Source organism: Bolinopsis microptera, chromosome 5 (assembly GCF_026151205.1).
Source record: "Bolinopsis microptera isolate Bmic1 chromosome 5, MBARI_Bmic_1.0, whole genome shotgun sequence".
In the NCBI taxonomy this organism is placed as follows: domain Eukaryota; kingdom Metazoa; phylum Ctenophora; class Tentaculata; order Lobata; family Bolinopsidae; genus Bolinopsis; species Bolinopsis microptera.
This window is the reverse complement of record NC_087076.1, coordinates 16,231,362-16,249,532: the sequence shown is the minus strand read 5'-3', so window position 1 is coordinate 16,249,532 and position 18,171 is coordinate 16,231,362. Positions and strand designations below refer to the sequence as shown.

The 18,171-nt window shown below is 36.5% G+C and overlaps 2 protein-coding genes across 5 annotated transcripts in view; both read right to left on the bottom strand.

The window, feature by feature from the left end:
* The window catches only part of LOC134816130 (erythroferrone-like), a 75,930-nt gene extending 69,121 nt beyond the window's left edge, over positions 1-6,809 (bottom strand). For both annotated transcript variants that reach the window (XM_063824892.1, XM_063824893.1), the window contains exon 1: positions 6,789-6,809. The gene's annotated coding sequence lies outside the window, so the exon portion shown is untranslated. The remainder of the gene's footprint in view (positions 1-6,788) is intronic.
* Positions 4,187-18,171, bottom strand: part of LOC134816129 (glutaminase kidney isoform, mitochondrial-like) — a 42,642-nt gene continuing 28,657 nt past the window's right edge. For all 3 annotated transcript variants that reach the window (XM_063824889.1, XM_063824891.1, XM_063824890.1), the window contains 11 exons: positions 10,999-11,101; positions 10,669-10,802; positions 10,327-10,456; positions 10,000-10,205; positions 8,977-9,144; positions 8,711-8,852; positions 8,358-8,570; positions 6,454-6,585; positions 5,949-6,044; positions 5,446-5,584; positions 4,187-5,093 (listed from right to left, as the gene is read on the bottom strand). In XM_063824889.1, coding sequence (XP_063680959.1) covers positions 4,915-5,093; positions 5,446-5,584; positions 5,949-6,044; positions 6,454-6,585; positions 8,358-8,570; positions 8,711-8,852; positions 8,977-9,144; positions 10,000-10,205; positions 10,327-10,456; positions 10,669-10,802; positions 10,999-11,101 — 1,642 coding nt within the window. In that variant the 3' untranslated portion in view covers positions 4,187-4,914. The remainder of the gene's footprint in view (positions 5,094-5,445; positions 5,585-5,948; positions 6,045-6,453; positions 6,586-8,357; positions 8,571-8,710; positions 8,853-8,976; positions 9,145-9,999; positions 10,206-10,326; positions 10,457-10,668; positions 10,803-10,998; positions 11,102-18,171) is intronic.

Genomic DNA, 18,171 nt, shown 5'->3' with positions numbered 1-18,171 from the left:
GCTTTTTCACCAAGAATAGTAATAAAATTGTCTAGAGTCTGTTTCCAGTGCAGGTAGGTATCTGCGACTTCGTCACCTTTCTCTGTGAGGGTGATGTCCAAGCGCTGAGGGCTTAAAAACTTTTCCATGATGAGGGATGTAGACAAATATGTTCTGAACAAGTGAGACAACTCTTGCGATAACTGGAAATTTGTCTACATGCCTAACAATGATAAATGGTTAATAAATAAATCACAACAATCGGCTTTAATGTTGCTCTAACCAGAGCCCTCTCGCTTGCAGTAGCGCGCGACCGCCGTAGGCGGCAAAAGAGGGCTCTATAGATGGCAATCCTACTTGTGAAACAAGCGCGTCACGCAGTACGCGTAGGCACATGGCTATGTGAAGCTTTAATGTAATAGGTCAGAGTTGCTGAGAAAACCATTTTTAGGGAAAAAATGGTTATGGATAGCATGCAGTTTAATACCATGTATTTGACCAAAACCCATAATCATGGGTAGAGTTTACCGCTGCCAGTGTCTCTCTTTTCGAAACAAAAGGAAATGATATTAATTTGAGGAACCGTCCGCTAATGCAAATTGATACCGAGAATGAAATCGGTCGCTCGCTTTTCCCATTCATGCACGGCTTACGAATTGTAATAAAGCTTATTAAATGGGAAAAGCGAGCGACCGATTTCATTCTCGGTATCAATTTGCATTAGCGGACGGTTCCTCAAATTAATATCATTTCCTTTTGTTTCGAAAAGAGAGACACTGGCAGCGGTAAACTCTACCCATGATTATGGGTTTTGGTCAAATATCATCTCTTTTTGATTATAATGTCAGGATAATTTACACAGTCGAAACTTCATTAACAAGGAGGTAATTTCGACGATTTCGAAATTCTGCCTTTGAAAACGTTTCCTTGTGTTTAGGTAGGTATATCTGTCGATAGCCGACTGAATATGGCACTTTTTACTCATTCAAGTTGGCATTAAATTCATATATAATGCCATTTAAATATCGTGGAAAGCAGAATATATTCGAAATCACGAATGAGCAAAATTCTCACCTTTCGCACGTGCAAACTTTGAGCGGACGTTGCGTGCGCATACAATATTGAATCACCGTAAATTTTTGCATAGTGGTATTTAATATATAGTTTGATAAGCATGCAATGTTTCAGAAGATTTCAAAAAGAACTTGGATCACAACGGGACTCCAAAGTGGATAAAAATCGTGAAAATCAAAATTTTTAGTGATTTTTTCTTTCCTTAGCTATTTTAAATCAATTTGGGCGTGACCCCACGTGTGCAACTTTTTGATTTTTAACTTTAAAACTAGCCTATAACACAATTTAGACCTTTAGGAAGCAAAATTGAGCTCCACAACCCAAGGGATGGCCCAACACCAGAGAATACTAATTCACAACTTTTGTGTTTTTATAAAATTATTCTTCAAAAAAGCACTAACTTCAATAGCAAATATCTTTATGAAGGAGCAAGGTAGGAAACTTTTCCGGTAGATTTTCGGAATGCTTGAACAATTATCTAAGATGATAATTTCCTCAGATTTTGAATAAAATTACTCCTTAATGGTGTAAAATCGATTTGAAAAGTTGTTACTTTGTCAAAAATCAAGTTTTAAAAAGACTTAATTTGATGACGTCATCAAGTGATGATGATGACGTTAAATTATTTTTCAATACAATGTAAACTAAAGCTTAAACGATTACCTTTAAAACCTGTGGTTCGAGATGACTGTATCGTTTATACTTTCGAATCTACGGACACTTAAATGTAGGCTACAATTGACTGCCAAAGCGTCTATACCACTATACTATACTTCACGACAATCTGTTGTAAAACAGGGGTTCCAGAAAACCCACTTCCCGATACTCCTGAAACATGAAATTTTGTTTACAGTCGATTTGGACAAGGTCTAGACGCCCTGCAAAGTTTCAGATCTCTAACTCAATTTTATCATGGTTTTTAAGGCACCTGAATATGGCGATTTTGGGTTTTTTACCTAATTTCGTATAACATGCTGGCGCGTATTTTGCGCAAATTTCTTAAAAACCTCCATATAACTATTTTTTATTTCTGCCATCTTTAACATTGAATTAGAATGTTTTGAACTTAAATATACCTGCTGAACTACTTTCGATGAGTCTTAATGCCTGGAAAACAATAAAGGGGATATAATAGTATAGGGGGTAAATAGTATTGTGAATATAAGGGCGACGGTAATGCTTGCCAGCATTGTGATCAACACTTAATTAATTGACGATGTCAATCCGACAATCCTTTGTAGCTAATTAATGTTAATAATATGAATGATGATCATCCGATGAACATAATACATAATAGCCTGAGGTCCCCAGGTAACGTGAATCTTTAGGCGAGCCGAGGCTGTATCGTGGCTTTCGCGGCGGCCCGATACTGTCAACTGTGCACTGGCCGGCCGCGCGGAGTGCACGCTTCGCGCGTGAATTTCACTTTGTAGCTCGTGCCATTTCGAGCTCGTGCCATTACGAGAAGAAAGCGGCGCGCGCTACTTCGAAGAAATTTAGACGAGTAACATCCGTCAATGTATAACTATAATACTTAATATTTTTATTCATTGTTTTAGTGACCACAGTGCCATGATGCCTTAAATATCTCCAATAAGTATAACCGATTTGGATCACCAATCGCGAATTGAGGATTACATGATTTTATTTTTAGATTTATCCGCGCGTGACTATTTTCAAAATGTCCCAAAAATGATTACGTAATATGTGAACGACCCCTAATATTTTGTTTGTGCCGTAACTATGAATGAAAACTTAAAAGGGCGTATAGGTTGGATCCCGGCAATCACCTCTTTAAATTATTGATGGACTTGATTAAATTGACAATGTCAACCCTTCCAGATCGTCTTCGATGCGAAGCAAAAACGCCGTCGAAGTCCTCCAATTGCCAATTGATGGAAGATCTTAAAGTGTAAAGATCGTGATTTGGTTATGAATACTTTAGAAGAATTAAATGAAATAAAGGATATTGCCCGCGGCCGTAGACAATGTTGGAGGAACCATTCGTAGTTGTTTGCACAGTTTACGGTGTGAAACTGACGATGTTTTTACCACGGTAAATTCGGTACACGTACTCAAGTTTGACACTCACTCTAGTTCGACAAACCCTAAGGTTCGACTCTGTCGAACTAAAGTGCTTTACCTGTACTCAGATCAAGTTCAACAAGAGAACTTCGACTGTCGAACTATAGTTTTGAAATCTGCGATCTCAAGCAACGATCGTTTACGAGCTTGAAATCTATTCGTTTGTTTCATGTTTTCCACTTGTCTCATGCTGTTCAATTATGTGTGAATGTGGAGTGTAATCTCTATAAGGCCCCTATAATCTATATTTATGAACATTTAATTGACCACACACTCAATTGTTAGCTAGCAGAATTATTGTAGACTTAGCGGAGAGATAAAAGACTAACGACAACGTGGTAACTCGTTCCCTGTTTTATAGATCTAGATTGTGGAGTACGCTATATAAATATCTACCACATACCACACTTTATATTATCACAGACGACTAGTAACAGAGTACCGGTCTAGAGATTTGGCTGCTGAACCGGAAACAGTCGGATATCAATATATTTTCCTGTTAGCTAGACCAGAACTGAGTGGCAAACAGGACAATTAAAACTACTGAAAGTGGAAAGGTTCTGGAATTTCTAACCGCTGGTTGCTATCTAGATGTCTGAAAATTGTTTTAATTTTATCTGCCATTGAACCCTGTGATCCTATGATGGCAATAGCCTTTGCAGCTTTGGGTCACAAGCAGAAACTATTTGTCGAACTAGAGTACGCTACCTTCGGACTCTAGTTCGACATGTACCGAAGTTCGACAGGGGTGATATCACATATCAGGCGAACTAAAGCAATACGACTGACACCCACTAAGTGAAATGAAAATGGGGGTCACTAAGAGATACACTGATACAAGTTAATCCTTTATAGCTCGGCGCAGCCCAATATTTCATTGCGCGCTAATGCACTGATCTGAATGTTTATATTCTCAGTGTTACCTTTTCTGTTTTTGAAGAGAATAAATAAAGTTATGTTACCAGTAACAAAAGTTCGCGGTCACCTGAGAACAGAACGTGAGAACGAATAACATCTTATTAGGCATGCAAGCATAAATATCCAGTAATAATGAAAGAACGTAAATTCAAACTAACATACACAATCTACATGTAATATAACTCAATAAGAGGTCTTAGTACTAGTAGTTTGTTAATAAGTTAGGAAGTCCTCTCAAACGTAACACTTGCATTCATTTTTTATCATTTAAGTCCAGGTTGCTTCGTCATTCCTCAAAATCATATAATCGTTATTTCAAAGTAAATTTATCTTATCGAGCAGCTGCTACAATTGATCATTAAGTCGAACAGAAATGGTATGCCATTTATTAATTAAAAAAGGAAACTTATTTGTCTGAAATGAGGAAACTCTAAGGAAGTGATTGTAAAGAATGCCATCAGTTTAACTTTAATCATCGCTACTGCTGATTTAATGTTAATGAACATCTGAGAAAATCTAAAAAAGGATATCTTCGTTAATTATAATATGTGTATCATGCGACAACCCCGAATCTATCGATACGATTTATTACACCAAAAAAAGGTCGTACAATACACAGTAAATCAAAATTGCCTATGAGACTGGATAAGCTAGTATCATCATTCCTTAAAATCAAAGAATCTCTATTTAAAATTACAATCTTTAAAGCATAGCAACGTTTAAAATGATGTGTGATGCCATATCACGCTGTAGTTGTACGTCGTCAAAGACTTGAAAATAGCAAGCCAACGAGGGCCTTGATACCAGCACTACCAAAATATCCCCTAGCTGCAAATATCCAGTTCCACATATCAGCTATTATTGCTCGGCCTGTACAATGGCATTGCCTCTGAGAGCTCCCTTCTTCTTGAGATAGGTGATGATCTGCTGGTTGCCGTACTTGATGGCGTCGTCCAGTGGGGTGGCGTCCCACCTGTCCACAGGACTGCAGTCCACTTGACACTTCTCTATCAGGAACCTGCACACGTCGTACTGGGCTGGTGGGGTTTATTTAACTGGCTAATTAACTGGTTCATTTAACTGGTTAATTAACTGGTTAATTAACTGGTTAATTAACTGGTTCATTTAACTGGTTAATTAACTGGTTAATTAACTGGTTCATTTAACTGGTTAATCTTATCCTCAATTACTTTCAGCACTCTGCTTGCAAATTCTAGTCTCACAAAGTTAACATGCTCAAAACGGAGCCTATCTCAAAATAAAGTAATATTATTTTGAACAATCACTATCAGTAATGAGGTCTGATCAGCAGTAGTCCCATTACCTTAGTATTGCTGTTCCACTACTAAAAAAATCACTATCAGTACTTAGTTAATATTATGATCCTACCTCCGCAAACTGCCAGGTGAAGCGCCGTTCTGCCGTCATAATCTGGCCACCCAAAGTTGACTCCTTCTTTCAGATAGCGGTATAGAGTCGTCATCTTACCGTTAAACGCCGAGAAGAGAATTGTCAGACTTTGTTGGTCCTGAAATGTTGCTGATATTATTATTGGCGTTGTTTACTTGAAGTTGAACAATTCAAGGCGGTTTCAATCCAAAAATGTCGGAGGCAAAGTTTAACTTCTAAATATTTTGTCGCACGCGTCAAATCTCGATTCAATTTGTCTAGAGCAATTGGCTGAGTGTTTAATATTACTGGGCCGCGCTCAGCCTGTCATTCCGCCAAATCTTTATTCGGTGTGTTATATATATATGTTAATGAACATAATAGCCTGGGGTCCTCAGGTAAGTTTAATATTGAAAAGAATTCTAATTCTGATGAATTAAATTCAAAATGTTTCAGTTATTTATTTTATTTTCTGACAATTGCCAGTTTTGCGAGAGGATTACCTTGCTCTCGGTAAAGTCCCGTCGTCTGGGATCGACCTTCTGTGACCCTCTACCGCACGGGTCAAATTGATGGAACACAAACTTTTCCGTAAATTTCTGTAAATGTAATGATTGGGTTATAGTACCAAAAACAAGTAAATAAATAAGAAATAATCATGTGGTTCACTGTTCAGATTTACTAAGGTACTTGTAGTTCTATTCCGGCCCCAATGTCATTATGGTCCCGCTACCGTGTTTTGGGTTAGCCGAAGTAGTTTTGTAAATGTTTAACATAAACTATTCTCACTCCAGCTGCAGTCTGGTAGCTTCAATAGTATTCCCCTAACTTTTATTGAAATATTCGCTTTACTGATTTTGGTCTCATGTAAATTTAGTTGTGATTACTGAAAGATTAACTGAAAGATAAGCGTAAAATTTATTTGATTTTTAAATAAAAAAGAGAGACAAAATAAAGGAAGAACACAAAAACACACTATTTTTTCGACAAGAAAAGTTTGAAACTAACCCTGCAGAATTTGATGCCTCTGACAGAGTTCATACTTCTATCAAGACGAGGAGACCAGATGCACATACCCAGGACATTGGGAATAACTACTATCAGAGCACCGGCTTTGTTGCTTTTGGCAGGTAGACCGACCTGTAATGAATCCATAATATTATAACTTGTATAATATGTTATAATGCACTTAGTCAATAAAGACACCGTGATTGTTATAAAAAGGAGATGATGAAGCAAGTATTCAGGAACATAAGCATGACACAAAGAAGAATGGTCGGTGGGGATTGGGACCCACTTAAATCACCTTAACACATTGCCCCTCAGTAATCCATCCTGTCACTCAAATTATTTGTTATATAGTAGTGTTGAAAGTATTAAAACTTATATAATATGTTATAACATGAAGGTAACAGTTATCTTTAGCTAATAATTGTTATGATAATAGACGGTCGATTAAAGTCTTGTAAATTGTCAGCTATTGACTAAACCTTAACTAGACGCTTATTAAGGGGGCATACACCAAATCTGTCCAGACCAAATGACCTCATAGGCAGTTCAGTGACCTTCTAGCGCACCGTTTCCACACAAAAAAAAATTATTTTGAGAATACCCATTTTTGTAATCGAGCATTTCCTGGTTAAGAGTGCAATTTTCGGAAAAAATTATTTTGTGGTTGAGACGCTATAAGTTAATCATTTCTTGCAGTATCGGGTTGAAATTTTGCTCGCCGTTTATTCACATCTATTTCAAGGTGTGTGTAAAATCTTGATATCGTATCTAAAAAGGCTGGTGTGTTATGAATTTTTAAAGTCAAAAAGCTAAAATTGTCCTTTTCAGGCTTATTTTAACAAAAAGTCGGTCAGGGAAGATCGGATTTTTTGATGCTTGACATCAAATTGTTCTCTGAATTCTGGCGCAGTTTTTGATGCCCTCAAAAATGTTTTTACTCATTCACCTTCTGATCTATTGGACCTCAAAGCCAAACAACAAATTTAGGCACATTTTTCGTTTTTAATATTTACTGATTTTTCTAAAATTTTGATAGGAATGTGCTAGTGACTTTTTGAAGGATGCAAAATGACCGCAACTAGCACATTTATATATGAGTTATGAACAACAAAACACCCTAAAATGCTTCCCTTTGAAGTTATGGGAGAAAATGTGATTTTTTGGCTTTGCAGATAAAAAATCACATTTCCTCCCATAACTTCAAAGGGAAGCATTTTAGGGTGTTTTGTTGTTCATAACTCATATATAAATGTGCTAGTTGCGGTCATTTTGCACCCTTCAAAAAGTCACTAGCACATTCCTATCAAAATTTTAGAAAAATCAGTAAATATTAAAAACGAAAAATGTGCCTAAATTTGTTGTTTGGCTTTGAGGTCCAATAGATCAGAAGGTGAATGAGTAAAAACATTTTTGAGGGCATCAAAAACTGCGCCAGAATTCAGAGAACAATTTGGTGTCAAGCATCAAAAAATCCGATCTTCCCTGACTGACTTTTTGTTAAAATAAGCCTGAAAAGGACAATTTTAGCTTTTTGACTTTAAAAATTCATAACACACCAGCCTTTTTAGATACGATATCAAGATTTTACACACACCTTGAAATAGATGTGAATAAACGGCGAGCAAAATTTCAACCCGATACTGCAAGAAATGATTAACTTATAGCGTCTCAACCACAAAATAATTTTTTCCGAAAATTGCACTCTTAACCAGGAAATGCTCGATTACAAAAATGGGTATTCTCAAAATAATTTTTTTTGGTGTGGAAACGGTGCGCTAGAAGGTCACTGAACTGCCTATGAGGTCATTTGGTCTGGACGGCACAAACCACTGTTTTGGTGTATGCCCCCTTAAGAGACACAAATTCAGATCGAAATAATTCTCAATAGTAAAAGTTCTAACCTCAAACATGAACTCTCCACTGTAATCGTTAACTCCACAACAGTTCATCATACTGAGACAGTTTCTCACAGCTTCAGGATACACCACTTTCTCTCCAGTCATTGGACAGAGTCCGCCTGCAGCTAGTGTAGCAGCCATCACTGCTGCACTGTCGCAGTTGGTGTCGATGGAGCAGTAATGCAGGAATAATTCCATCACATCGTCTAAATTAACCTGGGTAGTTCAACAGTTTCGAAAAGTAGTAAAAAAGTGTGGAGCTTACAAAAAAGACGCGAACACCAGCTCCATAACTAGGGTAATACGATGAGGAATATAATAATAAGCTGGTCCCAAACACATGATGTGAAACATACCGGGTTCTCCTTGTTGAAACATTTGTTCTCCCGGAGAAAGTGACCAATAGCGTACAGTCTGTTAGAATGGTCCTTCAGGGAGAGAGCCAGGGGGTTGTTGAATCCTACATACTCTGTCTGTTGTGCCGTCTGACCAACAAAGCTGCACAAATATTATGTTTTTCAGGCTCAATTTAAAAGTATCAACATGTTAAAATCGTCATAATTTATTGAATATTGGTTGACTGTGTACCTGACGAAAGAATGGCAATTTCTTGGTATCGTACCTTTGAACTTTATTCTGGAAATACTCGAATCTCTCTGAGAAGCAAAGAGTGGGTTTGATAAGGGACGAGACAGCTAGCCCTCCAGTCATTATTAGTGGATTGTGGGGTTTTCCATTCTTCAGAGCCAAAGCTTCGCCTTCCGAACCACTAGGTTCCTTTCCTATATACCTGGAATAAGTTGCGTATTTGATGAAAATATTGGGCCTATAAAATATATATGTAGTAATATCATTGTCTCCTCCAGAAGTTTGCTCAGAGAACATTATAGTAAACGGTAAGGTTGTTATATTAAAATAAGAATTATAGTAAACGGTAAAGACAACCTATAACCAGCCAGAAGAGTCAGAAATTACATCAACAATAAATGTTCTGAATGATCAGAGACTCTGTTTCATAGTATAGACTATAGAGTTACTAACTTGTGAACTAGAGTTACTAACTAGAGCTACTAACTTGTGAACTAGAGTTACTAACTCGAGTTACTAACTAGAGTTACTAACTAGAGTTACTAACTAGAGTTACTAACTAGAGTTACTAACTAAAGTTACTAACTAGAGTTACTAACTAGAGTTACTGACTAGAGTTACTAACTAGAGTTACTAACTAGAGTTACTAACTAGAGTTACTAACTAGAGTTACTAACTAGAGTTACTAACTAGAGTTACTAACTAGAGTTACTAACTAGAGTTACTAACTAGAGTTACTAACTAGAGTTACTAACTAGAGTTACTAACTAGAGTTACTAACTAGAGTTACTAACTAGAGTTACTAACTAGAGTTACTAACAAGAGTTACTAACTAGAGTTAGTAACTAGAGTTAATAACTAGAGTTACTAACTAGAATTACTAACTAGAGTTACTAACTAGAGTTACTAACTTGTGAACTAGAGCCACTAACTAGAGTTACTAACTAGAGTTACTAACTTGTGAACTAGAGCTACTAACTAGAGTTACTAACTAGAGTTACTAACTAGAGCTACTAACTAGAGTTACTAAATAGAGTTACTAACTAGTGTTACTAACTTGTGAACGTATTCAACTGATTTCTCGGTGCAAGCTAGCGCGTACAGGATCACCCTAGTCAGGTCCATCAAGGGGAAGTTATTGTTTGCTGAGGTGGTTGTCTTGTAGTCCCCTAGACTCAGTCTTTGTCCGTCCACCGTACAGATTGACAAACCGTACTTGTCCATGTTTTCTTCTTTAGCTAGTTGCGGAGTCAACGTGGTAACCTAGGATCGGAGGAGGGTTATATGAACGTTATAAACCAACTGTGCATCTCAGAGCACCGCATGGTATAGTGGAAATAGTGGTGTTATGGTAAGAATAAAGAAATGAACTGTCAAGATGAACCTTCCCCTCAGTAAGATGTCTGCAGCTCTCAAACAACTCCTCGATCATATCATGGAACTTCTTCCACTCCGGGATGATGAGATTCCCTGACAAGGCTGACTGTATGAACACCATGTTGGAGGCCAGACACCTGAACAAATAATAATATAAGCTACGTTCTTACGTTGAGAAAGTGAATTGTACACCTGAACAAATAAGCTACGTTCAGAAAGTGAATTGTGAGGCTAGCATCGTGAAATTGTTAAAATGTGACATGGTTAAAACAAGGTTCGAGTTAATCGCAAAGAGAAACAGTTTTAATTTTATGTCAGATTAAATCTTTGCTTGTTGATTGGGTCTTACTTTTTGAAGTCATCAAGGGGCATGGTTTCAGGCATGAGAGTCTGATCCTCATTGTTATCCCAGGACTTTATCCTCGCTATTGTACTGTTAAACCTTGGATCTGTTAGAGGTCTCAACCCATTCCTGGTAAGTCCCTGAGGTGTAAATTTAAGTTATAAGCTATACCTGTAATTGTACACTACAATCATTCCATTAGAAATAAAACATTTAAAAATTTAGTTCGAATAAGGACTCGGTCGTGCAATTATTACAGGTGGGTGCAGTATAAAGATTCTTTCATGCTCAGAGATCAATAATCTGATCTAATCTGATCTAATCTTAACTTTGTACCTTTATAAACTTAGCGACCACTATATCGACTCCATCATCATCCAGAAACTCAGAGAGAAGTTTATCGTCTATCTCAGGTCCGGCTATTACACTCACATCAGACCTGAAATTAAAATATTTGTAGATTTGTGACGTCATTATTAGCACAGAATATATTTGTAGAGTTGCAGCATTTAATTGTGCAGAATTTGTCCACACCGTAGAATCTGTTCACCGGGAATTTACACAGAATTAAATTCACCTCTTTAAATTTCACTTTCCGTCATTTTACATAATCTAACAAGGTTTTTAGATATAGTTTTAAATTTATGTTAGTGAGCGTGCTGAGATTAACGTCTTCTAAAGAAATGGGGGAAGTTTAAAATTGGTGTCGACTTCTCTATTTAACTAACAATCCATCTTAATAATAAGATCTCGCCGAAATCAAACAAAATCTGCAAAAAAGTCAACTCACCAAAGATATAAAATTTACCAGATATTTAATGAAATATAAAATGTTCAAGTTGTAATACCCGATACCGAGATTCTTCCAAAACAATGAAAGTTGGTAGCGAGAAGGATGATTGAGATTATGCGGCATTACGAGTGAGTGTCAACCACATAGAGTTAAAACCAAAACTATGACACTCGTGTATTATACCGCGTATATTGAGGAATAGCTTGCGAATTGGCAAAACCATGCCGGCTTTAAAGTGTTATACTTATATCTAAATTTGAATAGATAATATATCAAAAATTTCGTAGTCAATACTTCAATAGTTACTGCATATAATATAAAGAGAAACAGTGTACGTTTAACTTTAATACCCTGCTCCGAGCCGACCGCTGTATGGCCTTGTTCTTGTACGTCTACTTGCGTTTAAGAAATGTGAATCTCGAGCCTCCCTGTCAGCCTCTGTATGGTTATTTACCATGATCGTCAAGAGTTACACCGAATAGAGCACATAACAAATATAATACAAATTCGCATAAAAATAACTGCACGATAGCAGATAGACATGGACCGTTCCAATGGAGTTTAGCTTGAACATTGAAGGGTTTTAGCATGGAGCAGCTCCATGCCAAAATGTTAGATTAAAATTTATTATGCAAAGACTGTTAAAACGTATTTCATAACAGAATTTCCAATTGGCATGCTCTAGAGTCTAGCTGGAAGTTTATTTGATGAATTAAGTTATTGTTGCTAATTTCGATTTTAAGGCGTACTTGCTGGAATCTATCTTGGAATTTAACCCTCCAGGACCTCTACCAACCCTTCTGTCGGAGAATTTGTTTTTCGGGGTTCCTAGCGTCAGGCGTCTTCACGTCAGGTATTCTTCGTTACTAACCACGATCTGACTTGCCGGACTATCCTTTCACTTTTGGCATGCTGCTTTATATGCATGAACAAATTGGGCTGGGCCATGGAACAGAGGCAACATATTTCAGCGCCAAGACCCAACAAGTTTTTTGTGCGGCGAATTTGGAGGCAAACAACACCACAATTTATTAAGCTGGACAATTCGTCTTGTACTGAGTTTCTTGGAACTTCAAGATGTATAAACCTAGAATTATCCTCATAGAAGGTTTTACTATAAAATAATATAAATGTAGGTAGACGACTGGGGCTAGTTCATAGTTCATAGTTCATAGTTCATAGTTCATAGTTCATAGTTCATAGTTCATAGTTGAGCTGGTGATGGGCACAATTGAAGTAGACTATCGAATTTCAATATTATGAGTTTATAACTTTACAACATATAATAATATTCCTACATATTGTACACACAATGTATTACTATAAGCGTTTAACGTGACTAAAGCGACTCATTTTCAATCTGTCGAGGGATTGCGATCCAGCTTGAAATTTGTAGCCAAGATTCACCTTCTTAAGAAAAGAAACATCGATAGTAAAAGTCAATGTATAATCAATGCATTATAAAGGTCGATGCTTGGTCAACTTGTCATATGATAATAATAATAAAGAACTTCTTGATGTAAAGTTTCTATTCTTAAATCAAAATATCGTCAAGAAAATCGAAAAGAAGTATTGTTCGTACTTCCTGGAATCGACACTTGCTCTTCTATGGAATTTGGCCTTTCTACATGATGTAGATGATGTCGGGGAATGTTCAGGGCTTTTTGCCATCTTTATTCTATAAGACGTATAAACACATGCAAAAATAACAAACAACAAATCGTTTTGTTTAGAACGATTGTAATAGGAAAAACGTCTTATATATAACGCATACAATCTTGTCATAACATTAACATCAACATTAACTAAGTATGATTTGTATGGATTGCTGTATGGATTTTAATCGGAAAATAACCAAGATGTAGGAAAATTAACACTCATCATCTTCTCATTATACGCCTGACAATTAAGCAATATTTTCAACATATTCCTATAATAAGCAGGCAGCTGGAAGCAAAGTGTGACAATTAGTCCAATTATCTTGTTCATAGTATTTAAAAGTGATTTGTTTCCGGAACCAAAAATTTGATGTTGAAATGCTAAAAGTCCATTAAAAACAATATAATAGCAGAGGACAAACATTGAAATTATATAGGTGGATTCTCGTGGGGAGGTGAGGTACATTTGTTTACTTTAATAGTAAGTACCTGCTCAGCAGAGGAGAGAGGTGATGTACATTTGTTTACTTTTAAGGGGAAGTACCTGCTCGGCAGAGGAAAGAGGTGATGCACATTTTGTTTTATGGAACGCTTGTAACTCCTTCTTGTTCTTTGAAGGTCCAGAATTATTTTCTGAACGAAAGCTTAAAAATAACTGAGAAATCGACCTTGTTATTAACTCATTTTGATGACTGTTCTTAACCTAAAATTGCACGATAAATTGATTTAACTAGGTTTCAGAACCTATAAACACTTCCTTATCCCTTAAAATTTATATTTTATAGTTAATACAAGCAACAAGCAACATATATTTTGATCCTTCGGTTCTACTCATGACGTATGGCCTAGGGGATCAAGCTGGAACCGAAAGATCGAGGCAATCCTCACCTTGGGTACACGTACTCAAGTTCGACACGCACATTAGTTCGACACGTACTGTAGTTCGACAAACCCTAAGGTTCGACTTTGTCGAACTAAAGCGCGCTACCTGGACTTAAGTTCGACACGTACTGTAGTTCGACATGAGAACTTCGACTGTCCAACTAGAGTTTTGAAATCTCTGATCTCAACTCTCAAGCAACGATCCTTTACGAGCTTGAAATCTATTCGTTTGTTTGTTTTCCACTTGTCTCATGCTGTCCAATTGTGTGTGAATATAATATTGTCTATAGTCCATATACATATATATATTATATATGGTCCATATACATATATATATGGACATTTAATTGACCTCAGACTCAATTGTTAGTTAGCAGAATTGTAGACTTAGCGGAGAGACTAACGTGGTAACTCGTACTCCGTTTTATAGGTCTAGACTCTAGATTGTACAGTACGCTATATAAATATCTACCACGTACCACACTTTCAATTATCACAAACGAGTAGTAACCGGAGAATTAAAATTATACTGAAAGATTCTGGAATTTCTAACCGCTGGTTGCTAGAATGCTAGATGTCAGAAAATTGTTTTATCTGCCATTGAACCCTGTGATACTATGATCTTTCATATCTGCGCAAATAAAATGAATAGGCAGGATTTAATTTTTGCAGGAATCAGATTAAGGCTTTAAAATGATTTATTAATTATAATAACAATATAATTTCTTTTTATTGATTATATCCTCTTGTGAATATCATTAAGTGTAAGTGTAAGTGTAGGAGTAAATGTAAATGTAAATGTAAATGTAAATGTAATGTAAATGTAAATGTAAATGTAAATGTAAATGTAAATGTAAATGTAAATGTAAATGTAAATGTAAATGTAAATGTAAATGTAAATGTAAATGTAAATGTAAATGTAAATGTAAATGTAAATGTAAATGTAAATGTAATGTAAATGTTATTTAAGTGTAATGTAAGTGTAATTATGTAAGTGTAATGTAAGTGTAATGTAAGTGTAATGTAAGTGTAATGTAAGTGTAATGTAAGTGTAATGTAAGTGTAATGTAAGTGCAATGTAAGTGTAATGTAAGTGTAATGTAAGTGTAATGTAAGTGTAATGTAAGTGTAATGTAAGTGTAATGTAAGTGTAATGTAAGTGTAATGTAAGTGTAATGTAAGTGTAATGTAAGTGTAATGTAAGTGTAATGTAAGTGTAATGTAAGTGTAATGTAAGTGTAATGTAAGTGTAATGTAAGTGTAATGTAAGTGTAATGTAAGTGTAATGTAAGTGTAATGTAAGTGTAATGTAAGTGTAATGTAAGTGTAATGTAAGTGTAATGTAAGTGTAATGTAAGTGTAATGTAAGTGTAATGTAAGTGTAATGTAAGTGTAATGTAAGTGTAATGTAAGTGTAATGTAAGTGTAATGTAAGTGTAATGTAAGTGTAATGTAAGTGTAATGTAAGTGTAATGTAAGTGTAATGTAAGTGTAATGTAAGTGTAATGTAAGTGTAATGTAAGTGTAATGTAAGTGTAATGTAAGTGTAATGTAAGTGTAAAGTAAGTGTAATGTAAGTGTAAAGTAAGTGTAATGTAAGTGTAATGTAAGTATAATGTAAGTGTAATGTAAGTGTAATGTAAGTGTAATGTAAGTGTAAAAAGTCCTTTTTTGAACATTCTACACTTTATTGTTGAGAAACAAACCAGTATTTTGATATCATAATTATTGGGGAGAGTGAAAAGTGAAAACACTTAGAAGGTTGGTAGGGATACATGGGTACCCCCCATTGGTACCCCCCCCCCCCATGGGGACACTGATAGTGTTATAGACAGAAACTTATAAAATAGGACGTACATGCTATCCAAAAAGCAGTGCAATGAAGTGGAGATAAGACCATTTTGCAAAGATAACAAAGATCCTCACTATAACTATCTGGGGCATCAGACACGGTTCTTAAAAGCAAACAAGTTCCAAGTGAAATATGTCAATTAGTTCCACGGTCGATTTTATATAACCAAACTGGTACAAACGAAACTTACAAACAAACAGCAGCGGTTAAAAAAAACAAACAGAAATTTACCCGTGACCTCTAGTCGAGAGAAAACTCCCAACACTCCCGATCCCACTGTGGTAGTTAAACAACCCATCATTATCTCTCACATGATCCTCACTACTGCCACCCTGCATTTCCCTCGTGCAGTTTGGAGACCCTAACACTAGATCCCCGCTCATCATACGGAGCAAGCAAGGAACTGATCACTATAACAGCTATACCCGCTAATTAGTAACCAGATGTAATTATCTCATCACCATCTCCAGATAACCACGGAAACGATTATATTTACATGCTTGTGTGTAATGCAGCAGATATCTCTCCATAGTAACGACTTGTTCGGATCGTTCGGGCTGATTTCTCCATTCATTCCAATTAATCAACGAAATGAAAGTGTATTGGTACTTGTTGAAGATGATTGTAAATGTAAGGGAGAAATAAAGAAATTGTGTCGAAAATAAATAAAACATAATCAATATATAGGGTAAAGAAGAATGAAAAGTAAATTCATCAGGTTGAAGGCGGGCATTTTCTCATCGATTTTTTGGAGATAATATTAATTTTGCCTTAAGGGACATTGAACTAGCAATTTATCTTGACATTATCCAATGCATGTTATCTAATGCATGTTATCTAATGCATTAAAAGCCTACAATTAACAATATACAAATCACAATAAGTAAAACGTTAAAGTTATATTTCACAATAACCTAAGGCAGTAAGGCTGGAAAGTGTGCTAACTTTAAAATATGCTACCCACCTACTTTTATCATGTGTTCCGGGGACGTGGATTTTTATAGCCTGTCAAAAAACGGTTTATCTCAGCGGATCCTCGAGGAAGAATGCCATAATTTAGCTTTTTGCTGATCGCCAACTTATCAAAAATAACTTTAGCAAAGGTTTGACAGTTCTCAGTAGTCCCGTGATATTTAATGCTTAGCTCATCATTTTCGTGGAGCAAATTAACGACCTCAGCCAGACTAAAATCTGCACAAATATCATCGTCAATAAGTTGGGGCTTCCAATAAAACCACGATTTACATCTTTTCTCTCCACGTAAATAATCCCGAACTTCTGGTTCAGTCAGTCCTCTCTGCAGATCAATGCTTTGACAGTTCTTCTCTAGAGACCACCAGCACATTTCATCTCCATCTGTGTGAGTCTGGAACACCACGTATGAGTGGAAAAGCAGCATGTTAGTCCAGTATTTCTCACTTAGAGGTATCTTGTAAACTTTAACTCTGGTTATCATGCAACATTTCCCAGGATCAACTCTGTCTCTAAGTTCTCCGACTTGGTCGTCTTCAAAATCTTCCCTGCCCTCAGGGCTGATGTACCGGATTTTTCTTGTCCATGAATGTCCTCCTATATGTGATCCTGGACTCCTGAGAATACCCTGGATTCGCTCCCAACTTTTTGTCTTTGCAAGCTTGTTAAAAACCTTTTTAGCGAAAAGGAAGGAATCAGCGGGACTACCCTCGAACTGAGTGTCGAGAATATATTTCTGATCCAGCCACCTAAAGAGCTGCTGAACGCTGGAGTTGCTGTCATCACATCTAACCACCCAGGACAGTGTCTGATAAAGAATTCCAGGGGTCACCAGGCCAGTGGAAACACTTCCAGGACAGTAGTCATCCAGACGTCCCATGTGCAAACTACCAGCCTCCGAGCAGGCTATGTTGAACGTCCACCAACTTCCATTGGATGTCATTATCAACACCAAGTAAAAATCTGGATTTGATGTCTGAGCTTTTAGTTGGGCAAACGCATGTATGGTACCATTTCTGCAGCAACCATTTACTTGGATCTTTGTGATTTTCAGAGTCTTTGAACCTTGGAGAACCATCTTTTGAGCTTCAGGTAGAGATAATTTCACCTTACCGTAGTGAGATCTCTGGTGAGAAGCCTGGAAACGTGAATATATGATGTCTCCACTCCAGTAGTGTGCCCGGTCAGGCATGGAGGATCCGAACATTAATCTAAAGAGGGTTAATCTCAGACGAAACAGTAATGAAAAGACACTGTTGGACAAAATAACTATGTCAGCTGGTAGAACGAATACGAAAAATGGTAATCTCAACACAGCGCAGTACATAATATTATAATTTTTTCCGGTTTCT